Source organism: Strongyloides ratti (genome assembly GCF_001040885.1).
Source record: "Strongyloides ratti genome assembly S_ratti_ED321, chromosome : X".
NCBI lineage: Eukaryota > Metazoa > Nematoda > Chromadorea > Rhabditida > Strongyloididae > Strongyloides > Strongyloides ratti.
In genome coordinates, this window is record NC_037309.1 from 3491959 (window position 1) to 3509739 (window position 17781).

At 17.5% G+C, this 17781-nt stretch overlaps 3 protein-coding genes across 3 annotated transcripts; 2 read left to right on the plus strand and 1 right to left on the minus strand.

Annotated features, from left to right (window-relative positions):
* Positions 1–659: 659 nt before the first annotated feature.
* Positions 660–7634, plus strand: SRAE_X000073800 (Small GTPase superfamily and Small GTPase superfamily, Rho type and Small GTPase superfamily, Rab type and Small GTP-binding protein domain and Small GTPase superfamily, Ras type and P-loop containing nucleoside triphosphate hydrolase domain-containing protein; the record flags this gene model as incomplete). Its single annotated transcript, XM_024645119.1, has 5 exons — positions 660–1131; positions 1179–1488; positions 6935–7109; positions 7156–7494; positions 7551–7634. 5 exons carry the CDS (start codon positions 660–662, stop codon positions 7632–7634), a joined length of 1380 nt encoding a protein of 459 aa, XP_024510609.1.
* Positions 7635–14101: 6467 nt separating this feature from the next.
* On the plus strand, positions 14102–14789 carry SRAE_X000073900 (Ras-like GTP-binding protein Rho1; the record flags this gene model as incomplete). Its single annotated transcript, XM_024645120.1, has 3 exons — positions 14102–14257; positions 14321–14659; positions 14706–14789. 3 exons carry the CDS (start codon positions 14102–14104, stop codon positions 14787–14789), a joined length of 579 nt encoding a protein of 192 aa, XP_024510610.1.
* Positions 14790–15498: 709 nt separating this feature from the next.
* Positions 15499–15948, minus strand: SRAE_X000074000 (Hypothetical protein; the record flags this gene model as incomplete). Its single annotated transcript, XM_024645121.1, has 2 exons — positions 15499–15759; positions 15820–15948. The coding sequence occupies 2 exons, from the start codon at positions 15946–15948 to the stop codon at positions 15499–15501; spliced, it is 390 nt and encodes a 129-aa protein (XP_024510611.1).
* Positions 15949–17781: the final 1833 nt, after the last annotated feature.

A 17781-nucleotide genomic window follows, 5' to 3' on the forward strand; every position in this document is an offset into this window, starting at 1 on the left:
TTATACATACATTAAGAGGTAATCAAAAAATTTGTTAAATTATACGAAAAAGATATTTTAACTCAATTTTATAATAAGATTTTTTTTTCTTTGTGAATGTATAAAATTTTATTATTAATCAACTTGTACTAAACCTTACAATTTTATTTTAATAAATATTTATATTACATTATTTATAAAAATATAATTTATAAAAGAAAAAAAAAGTTTTTTTTTTTCTGTTCAATAATATTTTTAATCTTCTATATAACAAAGAAGTCAATCCCATTGTTAAAATAATAAAATCATTTTTCTCTAAAATAATATTTGACATTTTCTGCATCACTTCAATTTACAATAACTAGAATAATTAATGAAGATGAACATATAAAATATCATGAATATATTACTAGGTTATTATATAAAAATATAAAAATTTAAAAGAGAATAATTTTTTTTATTAAAAAAAAAGTACTTAATAATTAGTTATATATCACATAGTTTAATTATAAAATATTTTAAAATGATTGATTTAGAGGTAATTTGTGATAAAATGATATTTATCCTCTATAATGTATCCTTTTTTGATCCTCTTTCTATAAAATATGAGGCGTAATATAGTTATATCATTAATGTATCTTTTAATATAATATCAATCATTATATTATTTATAAATTAATATGAAAAGAATTTTTATATTTTGTATTTTATTTTTATCAATTGTTAAATATTCTTTAACAAGTGTTGTATGTTATCAATGCCACGCAAATTCAACATCTTCTGGTGTAACATGTTCTATTAATAATGTTTGTGTTTCTTCATATTGTATTGGAATTTTAAAACCAGATATGAAATGGTTAATGGATTGTGGCCCAAAAGATAATAACCCACCGACAGAATCTTGTGATAAAGATCCTGATACAGATGTTATAACATGTTCATGTGAAAAAAATTTTTGTAATTCTATTGATAAAATGTTACCAGCTTTATCAATTGCTTCAGGTTTAAAAGATGATGTTAATATTTCTGTAATTTTACCTTATAGAAATTTAACATGTCTTGAGTGTGGAAATATATTAACAGAAGATGGTAGAAATCATACAATTCCATGTAATGCTGAAAATACATGTCATGGAGTTCAATGTTTAACAAGTAAGAATTTTATATTAATTTTTTAAATTTGTAAAATTTTTTATTAGAACGTAGTGTATATCCAATTTCTTTTTGTTTAACAAGTTGGGATGCTCCTGCGTATTTTCGATGTAGACATGACTTAGGCAATGATGAAATATGCTCTTGTTTCCAAGATTATTGTAATATCCCATATAATCCTCTTAAAAATATTTTAACAACAACTGAAGTTCCATCAACATTATTAATCACAACAACACAAAGATTTTCAACAACAACTGAACCTGGTACAATTGTTTGTCCAAATGGAAAAAAATATGGTCCCAATGAACAAGCAGTTATAATGGGAGAAAAATTAAAAGATATTATACTTGGAAAGTTTGGTAAAAATACAAGTAATGTAGTGTCTAATTTTGAAAGTGGAATAAATTATCATATTTGTAATTATATGGATAGAAAGAAATAAATGTTTTCTATTCTTATAAGTAAAGATTGTTATAATTGAAAACTTTTAAATAAACAAAAAAAATGTATACTTTTAAATTTATGAGAAAGAAATAGGAAAAGTTTTTTTTATCCATTAATAATATTTATCAATAATAAAGTATAATAAACTTTTCCTAATATTTATTTTAAAAAAATTTTATATAAAGTTGAAAAAAATGAGTTTTGATACTAATATACATTCAATTATTTTTTTTTGTATGTCTATTTTTCTCATATATATAAAAATATATATTGCAATTTTTTAAACTATTGAATATATAATATAATTTTAAATAATAACAAAATAATGACAAATAAAATGTTTTAATATTGCAGTTTTTAAAAGTTATAACAATAATTACATTCATTTTTAAAAATATAATTTTATCAAAATTACCAAAAATTGTATAATATAATAAGTAGAGAAAAAAGCATAATTTTTAACATCAACCAGATTTTTCTTTAAAATTTTTTAGTATATTCTAATTACACTAAGAGTTAAAAAAATTTTTTTTCAATTAACTTTTGTTAAATAATAATAAAAATGTGTTTAAACTTTTTAAATCCATTAACATTATTGAAATTTTTTGTTAACAATTTATAAAAAAAGTACTTTTATATTCAACTTTCTATATTCTTATATAAAAAATTTTCTTATAACTTTTCATAACAATTTAAATTTATTTATTTAAAAAACAAAGTCATAAGTTATAAGTGAATTAGTATTATGCATTATTTATAACCATTTTAATTTTTATTTCTAATTTATTTATTTCTAAAAATAGTCAATGTTCCCTCTATAACAAATTTTATATATTATATAAAAAAACAACAAATAAACATTATACTAAATATGTGCATTTATTTTCTTTTCCTTATCAAAGTTGGAACAATCAATTTGATGAAAAAGAAACTTTTATTTTAATTTATATAAATTACTTTTCTTCCCCTTAATTATATATTTTTAGGGATTTTTTTTTTTAAATTTAATAATATAACATTCATAGTTAATAAATAAAATAGAAATATTTTATACCTGTTTTAAAAATTATTTTTTTATTGATAGTTATGTTATTAAAAAAAAAACAACTAAAACATTACTTACTAGAGTATGTAATAATATATTTATATTATTTTTCTTCCAAAAATCATTAAAAAATTTTCTTTATAAAAATATATATATTTTTTTCAAGTTACATATCATATATTTTAAATAATATAGTGATAACAAAATATTTATAAATATTTTTATGTTATTTCGTATCATTATAATGTATTTGATAAAATTTACGACATCTTTCAAAGATTTTTATTACACCATGTACTTATTTTATTATTATTATTTATTGATATAAATTGTTAAAACTTTTTATCATATAATCTTATAATTAAGTCATATTTTTAACGTATTATTTTTTTTATCTACTATAAACATGATTATATAATTATAGTTAATATTTTTATATATATATTTTTTACTATTATCATTTAAATGCTTTCTATTAATGGATGAAATAAATTATAATAATAAAAATTATAATTAATAAATGAGAATAAAGTTTAACATTTATAATAGACAGTTTTGTTTATTAAATTCACACAAGAATAATATAAAATTCATTTATTAATAATATTTTTTAATTAAAATATTAATATTTAATATTAATATATATTATATATCATTTGATTTTTTATCATTCTTTAAAACATGGTAATAATTATAAATGCTATGTAAATTTATATTTTAAAATATAAATAACATAGTAATGTATGCTTTTTCATTAAATACCATTAAAATATATATCTTAAATATCTTTTTTTTTTTATTAACTATTTATTATTTATTTAATTACTTTTTAATATTGTTTATCATTAAATTATAAATCATTAACTTAGTAAAATATTCTATTTAATATATATTTCTTAGTTGATCAGCTTAAAAAAAGATAAATAAAAATACTTACCATACAGAAATATAATAATTTGAATGACTCTTATAACACAACACTTTGTCATAATTATGATTATTTATATTTCATTTTATATAACAAAACATTATTCTTTTCTTTAATTATTTATTGATTATACAATTTCTATAATTTTTATTAAATAATGATGCCTATTTTATTTTTAAAACAAATTCCTTTAAATATTTTAGTAAGAAAAAAAAAATAAGAAAATATAATTGTTTACAATGTTAAATATATACTATGTCTAATAACATTTTTTAATTGTTTCATTTTATGACAATCATCAAATAAGATTTTAAAATTCAATTTCTTTTCTTTATATACAAACTTTTGATAAATAGGAAACTTTTTTTTTTTATCATTTTCCTATTATACTTTTGAATATATTAGTCTTCAATCTTTGATATAACTTATGGTTTTCTATCTATTCTCTTTTTATATAATATAAAAAAACTAAATTTATATTTTATTTGTGGTTAAAATATATAGTGTTAATAATTATGTTGTTTACTGCTATTAGTTTTTTTTAAATATACTATTAACAATAAATTTCATTTCATTTTATTTTTTTTTTTTTATAAAGAAAAATTATATCAATAATAAATAATTTTTAATGAAAAATTTAATAATGATCTTGTTAGTAAAATATTCTATTAAAAAAGAAAACTTTTAAATAAAATAAGTTTTAATATTTATTTCTAAAACGAATTTTAAAAAATATTATACCCAAAAAGTATATTTTTAAATTTATTTAACAAAAAATAATATGTTGATATAGTTTTTAGGCAAATTTTTATATTCTAATTGTTTATAGAGTATATATACAATTTTAAGTGTTTCTTATTTACTTGAATATTAAATATATTATAACATTGTTACTAGAGTACATTATCATACTTTTTTTTTTTCCTTTACAATTTCTAATGTATATTTATTAGTAAATAAAATTTTTATTTTAAAAATTTAATCTGAAGCTTATCATTATACATATATATAAACATATATTTTCATATATATATATATATTAAGATGATTGCCGTCAAAATATTTTAATTTATAACTGTATTACAATGTCATATGAGTACCTTCTTTGTTTTTTTTTATATAATTTAAAATTGTATTTTTCTTTTATTATATTTTATCACTTTAATATAGAAAAATTAAATGTTTTTGAGAAAAAATTAAACAAGTTTTATATACTTTTGTTTTCACTTTTAAAATATTGGTGTAATGAATCTCTTCTTACAATATATGATCAAATATGGAAAAAAAATTTTTAAAATTAATAATTTTAATTAATATGTATGTATAAATTAAAATTCATTAAAAATCTATAAAAAAAAATATTATTATTTAATACTTTATTTAAACATTTTTTTTTCATGAACACTTTTGATCATAACATTTATTTAAAATATTTTAGAAAAATAAAAAATTATTAGTTATAATTTAGGGTAAAATATTTATTAATAAGTCATGAATTTTATAATTATACAATAATTTTTTAAAAATTTTCTAATATAAATATATATATTTTTACTTTTATCATTTTTGTTTTGTTTACCTCAATCTCATACGTTTGTAATTTTAAATTACTCAAATTTTTAATATTATCATCTCATATTGCTTAACTTCATTTTTCTTTTTTTTTTTTTTTGTTTAACTCATCTATTTAAAAAGAGATGTCTACGACAAACAAGATCACATTTTATTGTATACCTTTCTTTTTGTTCTCGTTTTCTTAGATTGCCACTACACTACCTAACAGCTATCTATTTAGAGTGATGTACACTGTCGTATCATTTATTTTCTATCGCGCACATGCTCAACACTTTATTTTTCATTTAATGTTCCACTTTGCCACTCGCGTATTGGTCAATGCCAGTTCTATGATATATATAAATGTATACATATTTATATATATTATATATATATATAGTCTTATCTTTTTCCTCATCAGTTTATTTAAACAGTCTTGTTGTCTTTATAAATATTTCGACAAAATTTAATTGCTTCATCGTTTTTCAACAACAATTACATTAAAGCTAAACCCCATTAAAAGGAAAGATGGACCATACATATAAATATATCTATAAAGACATCATATGCGCAAGACAATTGTCTACACTTCTTCTTATATGAGTGAATGAGACACCCAGTTAAGTTTAATTTCTTTTTCTCCTTAACTCCAATCCCTTCTATAAACTATTAATCAAGACTAACTGTATCAGATTAGCAATTTATTGCTTTATTTCAATTCCTCCCAATTATATTACAAATTGATATACACGTTATATTTATAAACTTCACTTCTTCTTTATCATCTTACTATCACTGCATATATCTATAATTTGCTCACATTTCATCAGTGTGATTTTTATATTTCTTCTTTAAATCGTAACTATGTAACATTAAATATTTTTTCCTATACCTTTTAATATATATATATATATTATTTTTTTTAAATTTAATGTAATTTTTAACTTTACTTATATAATAACATCTTTCTTATCCAAATATTAATCACTTAAAAGTTTGGTAAGAATGACAAAAATTTATTTATAAATATTACTAATATAAATTTTTTGAAATTGTTTCTTTTTTTTATATTATTGTAAAATTATATTATATTTAATTATAAATGAATCAAAAATGTTACAATAATATTTAAAATATTATTATTATTATTATTTCTATATTATTAAAAAATTTAAATAACTTTTTTTTTTCTTTTATATAATATTGATAAAAAAAAATTTTTTTATTAATCCATAATTTAATTATAAATATATTATTTTTGATGATCCTTTTTTTGATTAACATGTATATACACTACCAGTGTTAAAAGTTATCAACCTGGTGACTCACAATCAATATAACAATAAGAAATTTAAGCAAATGTAACATTTGTTATTTCTTTTGTTAGTTGATGCGTAATCAAATGAAGAATGGTGATGCGCCTACAAGATATATTTTTTCTCTTGACAATCACAAACATACCTGGTTTATTCAATTTATAGATATATCATTTATATATTAGGATAAGTTACATAGAAAAATAAATTGATAAATCTATTTGAAAAGTATATGTATATCATTCTATCTGTATCAATAAGACCATTTCAGTTCATTAAATATAATATAATGTGTTGACATTAATCGTTTTAAGTCTTTATCCCAAAATTCAAGGTCACTATAAGTTGTAAAAGAAGAAAATAATGTTGCATTTTTATGCCACTAATAAAACAAAAATTTTTTTACTATTTTATTAAATTTTTTTTTTTTAAAAAAAAAATATTTTTTACGTTTATTTTATAATCAAAAAAAAAATTTTTTTTTCATTTTTATTATATTATCTTTATTTTTAGAGCCGATTGCCATTTAAGAATGGCGGCAATCAGAAAAAAACTTGTTATTGTTGGAGATGGAGCTTGTGGAAAAACTTGTCTTCTTATTGTCTTTTCAAAAGATCAATTTCCAGATGTCTATGTTCCAACTGTCTTTGAAAATTATGTTGCTGATATTGAGGTTGACGGAAAACAGGTATATTGATAATTTTTATTTTGTTATTTTTTTTTTATCATTATAGGTTGAACTTGCTTTATGGGATACAGCAGGACAAGAAGACTATGATCGTTTAAGACCATTAAGTTATCCAGATACTGATGTTATTCTTATGTGCTTCAGCATTGATTCACCTGATTCATTAGATAATATTCCTGAAAAATGGACACCAGAAGTAAGACATTTCTGTCCAAATGTTCCAATTATCTTAGTTGGTAATAAAAAAGATTTAAGAAATGATCCCCAAACTCTTCGTGATTTAGCAAGGAATAAACAAGAACCAATTAAACCTGAACAAGGTAGAGCAATTGCAGAACAAATAGGTGCCTTTGATTACTTAGAATGTTCTGCTAAAACAAAAGAGGTATGTAGTAATAATCTAGTTTACAATAATAATATTGATCTATATATTTTTTTAAGGGTATTCGTGAAGTCTTTGAAAAGGCCACTCAAGCAGCATTGCAACAAAAAAAGAAAAAGAAAGGAAAATGTGATCTTTTGTGATAAAAAAAATAGCTCTTATCTATTTATTAATAATCATCAACTTTGGAATAAAATGAAATATACTAAAACATCAACAAAAAAAAATATATTAATAGACAAGTCCAGAAGAATTTCTTTTTTTTTTTTAAAAACATTATCTATATAACCTTTTCCATAACTTATAACTTTTTTCTCGCAAACTCTTTTTGTTATCAAAATTTATCACACAACAGAGACATTTTTACACAATTATATTTTTGTCAAAAATTATAATAACAAAATTTGTTAATCAATCTTTGCACAAAATTTATTTTTTTTTTTCTTAAAAAATTAAAAATATAGATGTGGATTCAAAATTTTATATAATACCTACTTCTATTTAATTCTGAAAGTGATAAATTTTACAAAAAAACTGAGTTTCATTATCTAACATCATTCTTATTTAGTGATTGATAAACTCTAAAGTTGATATTTTATATAATATTGTAATTTTTTATATTTGGTTAAGTCATCTCTACATATGAAATGAATAACTTTAAATATTATCTATAAATCATTGATAAAAGTTATAAATTTTTAATTTTTTTTTTAAATAAATACAATTATATATAATATATATTTATCCAAAAATAATTATAAGTGTATGATTTTTTAATAAATATTAAAGAAAAAAATATTTATTGTTAATTTTTCTTTATTCAAAATATTTCTTTTTGATAATTAATATTATAAAATAAAGAAATAATCTTATTCATAAATAAAAATATAAAAAATTCAATTATTTATGTATTTTCTTAAAAGATAAACATTAATTACTTTTTTAAAAAGATATATTAATTAATATATATTATTAGAAAGATAAATAATAAAGCTAAATTTCTTTTGTTGTATTATGAATTTTTGTATATTTTCAAATTATTATGGATTTATTAAGAGAAAAGAAAAGAATATATTATTTTTTATTAAAATATGACATAATATGATTTGTATTAAAAAAATATTGATATTATAATTTTATCTAAAGATAATTTGAAGTCATTAATTTCTTTATAAATATTTTTTTTAATTAATACTACTATTTCCCATTTTTTTTCATATCATAATAAAAATTTGCAAAAAAAAAGTATAATAGATTAAAGATGGTATCTAAACATTTTATTATACTTCATGAAATACTTTTAAGATAAGAAATATGCTTACTAATATAAATAAATAAAAAAAATAATTTATATTTAAAATAAAAACAAAAATTAATTTGTATTTAACTTAATTAAAAAATTTTTTTTTCTTATGTTTCATTTTGTCATTTTGAAATGAATATATATACAGTATTTTTTAAGTAATTTTTCATACTTATCATCTAAATATAAAATGTTTTAAATTTTTAAATAATACAATTATTTTTCATTTCATAATAAGTTTATTTAAATTGATAAATAAAAATTAATTTCATTTGGTATAAAGAATTTTATTTTTATGTAAAATATTTTATCTTCAATTTATTGTATTGTCCTTTTCTAACAGTTATAGTTGATTATGTGTCATTGTTTTAAAAGTGTTAACTTTATTGACAAAAGCTAACAATTTCACTATATAATCACTCTTCTTCTATCATTCTCAACCATTTTTAAAAATTTGCTTGATATTAGCCTATTAAACGATACATATCCTATAAATATAAACTAAAAAATTTCATCATTATAATTTTTGTTTTATATTAAATAATATAATAATTAAATATAATATTTACATATATTTAAAATTACATCAATTTTTTTTTCAGTTATTTTATATCATTTTAAAAATTTTATAATAATACTATTTTTAATGAATATTACAAATTATAAACCCTCATTGTTATGTAAAAATTTTATAATTAAAGATAATTATTGATTTATTTTTTTTTTTTATAAAATCATTTTTGAATTTTTATTTGCAAAAGCAATTTTTTTTATTTAAAATGATATGTATTAAGAAACATTAATGAGAATATATTTTATCTATTATGTTGATTTGAAACAATTTCTTATACTAATAAAGAAAAAAGAATTAATATAATAGTCAACATAATTTTGCACTTTTTATTTTCAATTGTCAATTCTACATTATTTGATAACTTTTTTTTTTTCTTTTTGCCCTTTTTAATTTATGTTATAAAAAGTATTTTTACAAAAATTGCCATATCATGAAATATGCTTAATAGAGGTATATGATTAAATATATATAATTTTAAAATTTGATATAATATTTTAATAATCTATTATATGAATTTATACATATCTGGTTATCTTATTTCATTTTACATTTCTATTTTTTCTTTTTTAATTTATAATATAAAAGACAAAGTGTACATATTTTATTGAAATAAGACTATACTTATAATAATATAATAATTAATTTTAATAATATTATTATAAACAAAGGGTTTTATGAAATTTTTATTGTTTTAATTACTGAAGATACTTAATATATAGTATATATAAATAGAAATAAAAAAAATTTTTTTATTTATTTTAACATGTATGGCAACAATTCTTATCTTTTGACATAACAACAAAAGTATGATCATAGCATTGGTTTATGTTTTATTCTTCTAAACTGATAACATTATATTAATTTCTTTTTAAATTACTAAATAAAATTGATATAAAATTATTGGTAAACCATTTTTAATATTCTTATTTATATATTTTATTTATTTTACAAAGTATTTTTTTTAAAAATAATAATATAAGGTGAAATTTCAATATTTTAAAAGCATAATATCACTCTTTTATGTTTTTTTTTAACTCATATCTTTATCAATTTTATTTCATTTCTAAAAAACTTTTATCATTTATTTAAAATCAAATAAACATCTACATAAATATTGACATTAATAAAATAATTTTTATATATGTCATTGTTTTTTTTATCATCTAAAAAAAATAATTATTAAATTTTATTGTCATTTATTTTATTAAAATATAAAAAGTTTTTTTGCAAGTTAAATAATTTAAAAAATATTACATTTATTACTTATTAATTTTTCAATAAACCAATATTTTTTATTTTATTTTTAAAATTTTATCACAAGAACTTAATGTTAGCTTAATAATCAAATATATACTCATGGGTATAGCCATATTTCTTTTTATCTAAATTCTTTTAAAAACCATTTTTTTTTTGTTTTTATTATTATATGTGTGGTATTTCAAATATGTATACCAAAAAGTAATCAACAATATTTTTCTAATTTTATACCCTTTCTAAAAATTTATTTCAATTTAAAAAAAGTTTATAACTTTTAATTTAATAATGTTTTAAAAGACAAACTTTGAATTAATATGGATTCTAAAATTTTTTAATCAGAAAAAATTTATAGTAAGATTTTTTATTTTAATTTATAAAAATTGTTAATAAAATTTTAGTTGATTAGAAAAAATTTTTATAAGAGTAACTTTGGTTTAAAAATATATTTACAAGAAATTTTTTAATTTTAAATTAGATTATATGTTTCTATTTGGAATAGATGTTTGAAATAATATTATGTATTTCACAATAGTCATTTTGATGAAATAATACTTAAAATCTACCATTCTCATGCATATTTAAAAATAATGTATCCTCTAATTAAAAAAAAACAATAAAAAATGTTTTTTTCATTTTATCTTTTTATTTTTATCATATGATGCCAAAATCTCAAAAAAGAAAAAAATCAAAAACAATAATGATAAAATTTGTACTTTTTATGTATTTTTATATTTTGAATTAAAGTTAATTACATGAATCTTATTTATTTATTAATTAATCAGACAGAAAAGACTTTTTAAATATAATATTTAAGTTGAAAAGTTTTATTATGAATAATTTCTTTTCATGGAAAAATAACCCATGTAACAATTTATAGTATAAAATTGGCAAAAGAAATATGATCCTTAGAGGATAACTTATATTTCATAATTTTTAAAAATTGTACCCGTCTTTACAATACATTATTTTAAATGTTTTGTGTTTTAAAAATTGTTTTATTTAATTATTTATTGTTATTATTTTTTGTCAAAAATATTTAGTTTTTTTTTTTATACAAAATATATGTTAAATAAAGAACTATAATCATAAAATAATAAAACTTTTTACCTAATTAATATTTTTAACATATAAAATTTGTATAAAATATTTAACTTTAAATCAAAACTCACTATTTAAAATTTATACATAAACTTTATTTTTACATTCAAAAATTGTAAGATAAATATGACATTCTAACAAATGTTTTACATTTTTAAATATAGAAAAATTGAATGGTGTTTATTTCTGTTAAATTATAATATATTGTAAAAAGCTTAAAATATCAAGCACTTTAAGAAACCAATTTTTTTAATTTTCTTTATATCTTTTTACTTGATTAAAATTTTTTTTTTGTAAATAAGTTATAATCAATTTTTTTTTTGGTATATAAGAGTAATAATTTTATTTTTAAATGATTTGAAATAGGTTTGTTAGTTAATAAAATTTTGTAAACATGCTTTTTTTTAGAAACAAAGACCATTTGTCAATGTTTTTAAAAGTACTAGGCATTATGATCTATGTAATATATTAAAAGTATATATATTTTGTAATATTTGAATCTATTTTTACTGATCATAATTTAAAATTATTTCTTAAATTTAATTCCTAATTCTTTTCTTTTTGTAAATAAACTTATCAATATAAGATTTTTCATTTGTTTTTATATATGTATATAAATCTATTACTATTTATATTTTTGATAAAAATTATAAAAAAAAGATGAATAACAATAATGTTACTTGATGGATCTTTACTCTTATATTTCTGATAAGATTTTATCATTAATTTAAAAAAAAAGTATCATATTTTTATTATGAAAGATGTTTAAGTAAACGTTAACTTAAAAATTACCATATTATTAAATACATATTTTTTGGGATACATCATAATTTATACAAATAAAAAAGACATGTATACATTTAAACATTTATTCATTTATATACCATAAAGTTATTTGTATTACTTATGTATTTTCTTTAAATGGATCTATATATTCATTTTGATATGCTTTGTAATGTCATATACATATTTTTCTTTTTTCTACTTCATTTATTCAATATATATTTGAATAAGGAACCAAACTATTTTCCTGCACTTTATAACCTTCATTTTATTTAACTTTTTTTTTTAAATATAATTGTAAAAAAAAAATATGTATTATAACTTTTGGGAAATCAAATTATTAAAGATATATTACCAATCTTTTTAAACTCCATAAAAAAATATATTTTATTATGTTTTTGTAACGTTAATTTTTTTTTACCAAAATACCATTTATTTCATATTTGTTTTTTATTTAAACAAAAAAAAATTATATTCATTTTTATGTAATTGCAAATATGTATATAAATATCAATTGTCATTTTAAAGATAAAATTATTTTTTTTCTAACAATTAAATATAAAATATTTTTAAATTAACCCAATGATAAAAAGTAATTAAAAATCAGTAAAAATACTTTACTCTTTTACTTAACTTTATCTTTTTTATTCTTTTATAAATATTTTTTACTTCTAACAAAAATAAGCATTTTATCTTTTAAAAATTTACTTCTTTATAATAAAGAATCTTTATAACATAATCAGAATGTTAATTAATTTAAAAATTATTCTAAGATACCAATTAAAGTTGATAATTCATATCAAATATGCTTTTCTTTTATAAAAATTTTGATAATCAATAATAATACTTTATGAATTATTGAAAATTATATTGAATACTAAATTAATATGATAAATATTATGAAGCTCTTTTTTTTTTATAAACATGAAACATTATCATTAACTTTTGATAAAAAAAATTCTTCTATTTCTGCACTTAATTTCCTTTCTTTTAATTTATCAATTCTTTTTTAATATTTTACTACCTTTTAAATTTAAATTTACAATTTTATTAATTTCCTTTTTTTTTCCTCATTTTATATTGTACACTTTTTTACTATACCATTTTGGAATCATTTTAAGTAGACAATTGTCATCAAAGCATTTTCTTGTTCTTCTTAAATATTTTTCTTCTTAATGATAAATAAAATAATAATACATTTTTTTATTATTTATAATATCATAAATGTTATTGTGGTGATTATTAATATAAAGTAATTAATAATATTATAACTAATATACTTTTAAAATATTTTTTAAACAATCTCACATATCTAATTTTTAACTTACCATTTCCATTTTCATTTTATTTTAAAATAAATACCGCCAAAAGGTGTGATATGAAATGTGACTAGTTACTTTATCAATTTTCAATATAAATATATTTTTTTCTTCTGTTTCTTTTATTTATTATACTTTTCCCTCAAATTTCTTTTGTTGACTATTGTTTTATTTATTTAAATTAACTTTTATATTATATTTTATTTTAATCATTTTACAGGGATTTTAACATTTCAAATAAAAATTTAAAAAGAAAATATAATACTTCTTTCTAAAATGTCGGCTATTCACAAAAAATTGGTTATTGTTGGTGATGGTGCTAGTGGAAAAACTTGCCTTTTAATTGTCTTTTCTGAAGATCGATTCCCAGAAATGTACATTCCAACTGTTTTTGAAAATTATGTCGCTGATATCAATGTTGATGGAAAACAGGTAATATTATTAGTTTATTTATTTATTTTTAAATAAAATAAAAAAATAAATTTTTTTTTACAGGTAGAATTGGCTCTTTGGGATACAGCTGGCCAGGAGGATTATGATCGTCTTCGTCCATTGTCATATCCTGATACAGATGTTATTTTAATGTGTTTCAGTATTGATTCACCTGATTCATTATCAAATATACCCGAAAAATGGACACCTGAAGTCAAACATTTCTGTTCAAATGTACCAATCATTTTAGTTGGTAATAAAATGGATATTCGTGATGATCCTGTAGCACTTGAAGAATTAAAAAAACTTAATCAAGAACCTGTTAAATATGAACAGGGTAAAGCTATGGCTGATCAAATAGGGGCATTTGCTTATCTAGAATGTTCTGCTAAAACTAAAACTGTAAATAATCATAAATATTATTTATAATTTTAATAATTATTTTTAGAATGTTCGCGAAGTTTTTGAAATGGCTACTCGAGCAGCTCTTGCTTCTAAAAAGAAACATGGTAAAAAATGTTTAATTTGTTAATTTATCTATAATGAAAAATATGTATGATCATATACTAGCAAGAAGAAATGCTTTATAATCCAATTTAAAAAAAAAATTTATTATTCCATTTAATTTATTATCAATTTTATTATAATCACATGAAAAAAAAATCGCCAAATGAAAATTGTTGTAATTGTTTACTTATAATAGAAATTTCAATTTAGCCCAAAATATACAAATCTTCTTGCTTTAAATTATAAATATTAAAAATTAAATTTTATTAAATTTAAATGAATAAAAGTGAAAATTGACAACTTGAATATGGTATATCTTTTTATCATGTACCAGAATATGTTTTTATCAAAAAAAGAAACATTAAAGTTCCTGTATAATATTACAAAAGTAAAGAAAAATGATAAAGAATAATATAACAATTGAATTCTATTTTATAAACTTTTATTTTACAATATTTTTTGTAATTTTTTTTTATATTATTGCAAATAATGAATTGGTAATTAATGAAGATAATATTTTATTTTTTTTAAAAAAAGAAAATATTTTTTGTTTAATTTATTGAGAGAAAAATAAAATGAAGAATAAGTAAAAAAACGAAAAAAAAAAATTATATGGTGTTGGGCATGTATTTTTATATACTAATAAATTTTATATTATATATAAATAATTATTTGCAAAAATTAAAATTTGTATCCAAAATGAATTAATTGTAATTTTTTTAACATTTTTTTATTTAATTTGTAAATCGAAAACCTCTCTTCTTTAATATAAATTTTATCTTTTCAACAATTTTTATTTCATCAATTGATCCTGTACCATTGTAAACAAAAGATATATGATTTTCATATTCTTCTTCCAAAACATCTAATGGTGCTTCAGATTCTGGTACTAATCTACATTTTATACTTGGTTTATCAAGAAATAATGCTCCATAAAATTTTAAATGTGATAACATATCTGTTAAAAGGTATTGTGCTATTCCTTCATCAAATACCTAAAAATGATTATAACAAATAATTTGTATATTTAAAAAATATAATAGTATAAAACTTACAGATACACTACCATCATGTTCCCACTCATCATTCCATTTTGAAATAATTTCATATAACTCTTTTATTGGTATATCTTGTAATGTTGGCTTAATTAATCTTGTTGATACATCTTTAATTCTATAACTCATTTTTATTTTAAAAAATAATAAATCTAAAATGTAAAAAAAAAAAAAATTGTAAATATTAACAGTAATATAAATAATCAATAAAAAATTTTTATATCATATTATTAAAATATATTTCAGATATTAAGAAAAATACTCTTAATGTCAAACATTTAAAATGGATAATCTGATTTATCGTATGATAAAGTAGATCACAACTATTTATTGCAATAAGATATTTCATTATCACAATATATGTATTTAGATTTTGTATTCATTTTATAAAATAAAATCTTATATTATTATATATTATTATAATAATTATATACAAAAATTTGACAGTTTGTAAATATAATTATATTAATTATATATGATATAAAATAATAATTTAATGATAAAATATAATTTTTTTTCTTTAAATAAAATAAAAAGTAATATGAAATGATAATTTTATGGAAAAAAATTTTTTAAACTTTTTAAAACATATTATTGATAATATAATGATTATAAATGTTAAATTTTGAAAATGCTTTTATTGTTTATCTTCACATTATATTAGTTATAAGTTAAATATAATGTAGTAATATGAAGCTAGTTTCAATAACGTTTATAAATACAAAATTTTATGTACATTTATTTTATAAATCTTTATTATTTGACTAATTTCATGATCAATTTAATAGTGATTATATTATATATATATAGAAGTATTTAAAATAAAATATAAAGGTAAATATAAATTGAAGTAATATACAAAAATATATATTATCATTTATATTATTATTAATAATGTTACAAAAATGTGTACTTGTATAAAAATTTATATATACAGTTAGAGATTGTTTTACTTTATATTAAAATGCTATATATTTTTACTATCATATGTGTTATTAGCTTGGAAATTAAATATTATTAAAATTTATAAAACAGGTTAAGTATTATAAAAATAAATAATTAAGTTAAGCTTTCCTATTCCCTTCTTATTCTGTATTTTTAACAAAAGAATTATTATAAATGAAAAGAAAATGTTAAATGACATTCTATTAATATTTTCTTTTTTCTATCAAAATTAAATATAAACCATTGTTAAATATTCTTTACATTACAAAATCTTTTTTCTTCATATATATTTGGTTTTATTTGCATAAATATTTTAAATAATAACAAAAATTATACAAGTAAATGTCAATTTTAAGATGATAAAAAAAAAGATTATTTTCATTTTTATTGTAATAAAAAAAAATTTTCAATTATTTTAACTGCACAATAAATAAAGTATACATAAAAAAGAATATAAAAAAAAAGTGTATAATTAATGTCACAAATAATTAATTAAAAGTACAAATATATTTGAGTTGTCTTATCAAAAAACTTTGATTAATTGTAAATTTATATAATAAAAAAAAAATGCAATTATAGGTAAGAAATTAAAAAGAAGTTGGTTAAGAAGACAATTCATAAAACACATAATTACATTAAAATGACAAAAAATATAGAAGACAAAGATCTTTTGATAATTGTACAATAAACAAAAGATATATATATATATATTTTTAAAAATAGTGGTATTTAAAAAATTTAAATGATATTTTTGTGACAAATATTAGAGCGCACATAAAAAGTAGAATTAAAGTTGTGTTAAAGTGGGTAGTTGATGTATATATATTTTAATGATAAAGTATTATTTTAATATGATGAGTAAGTATAAGTTATGTAGGTTTTGTTTGGTATTATAGCTTTAAAAGTGATAAATTAAATGGTAGTAAAAGTAATCTTTTGTTTTATTTTATGATTTCTTTATAAATTAACTTTTTCACCTACCAAATATCTATCTCCTTTTTTTTTCTAAAAATTTTA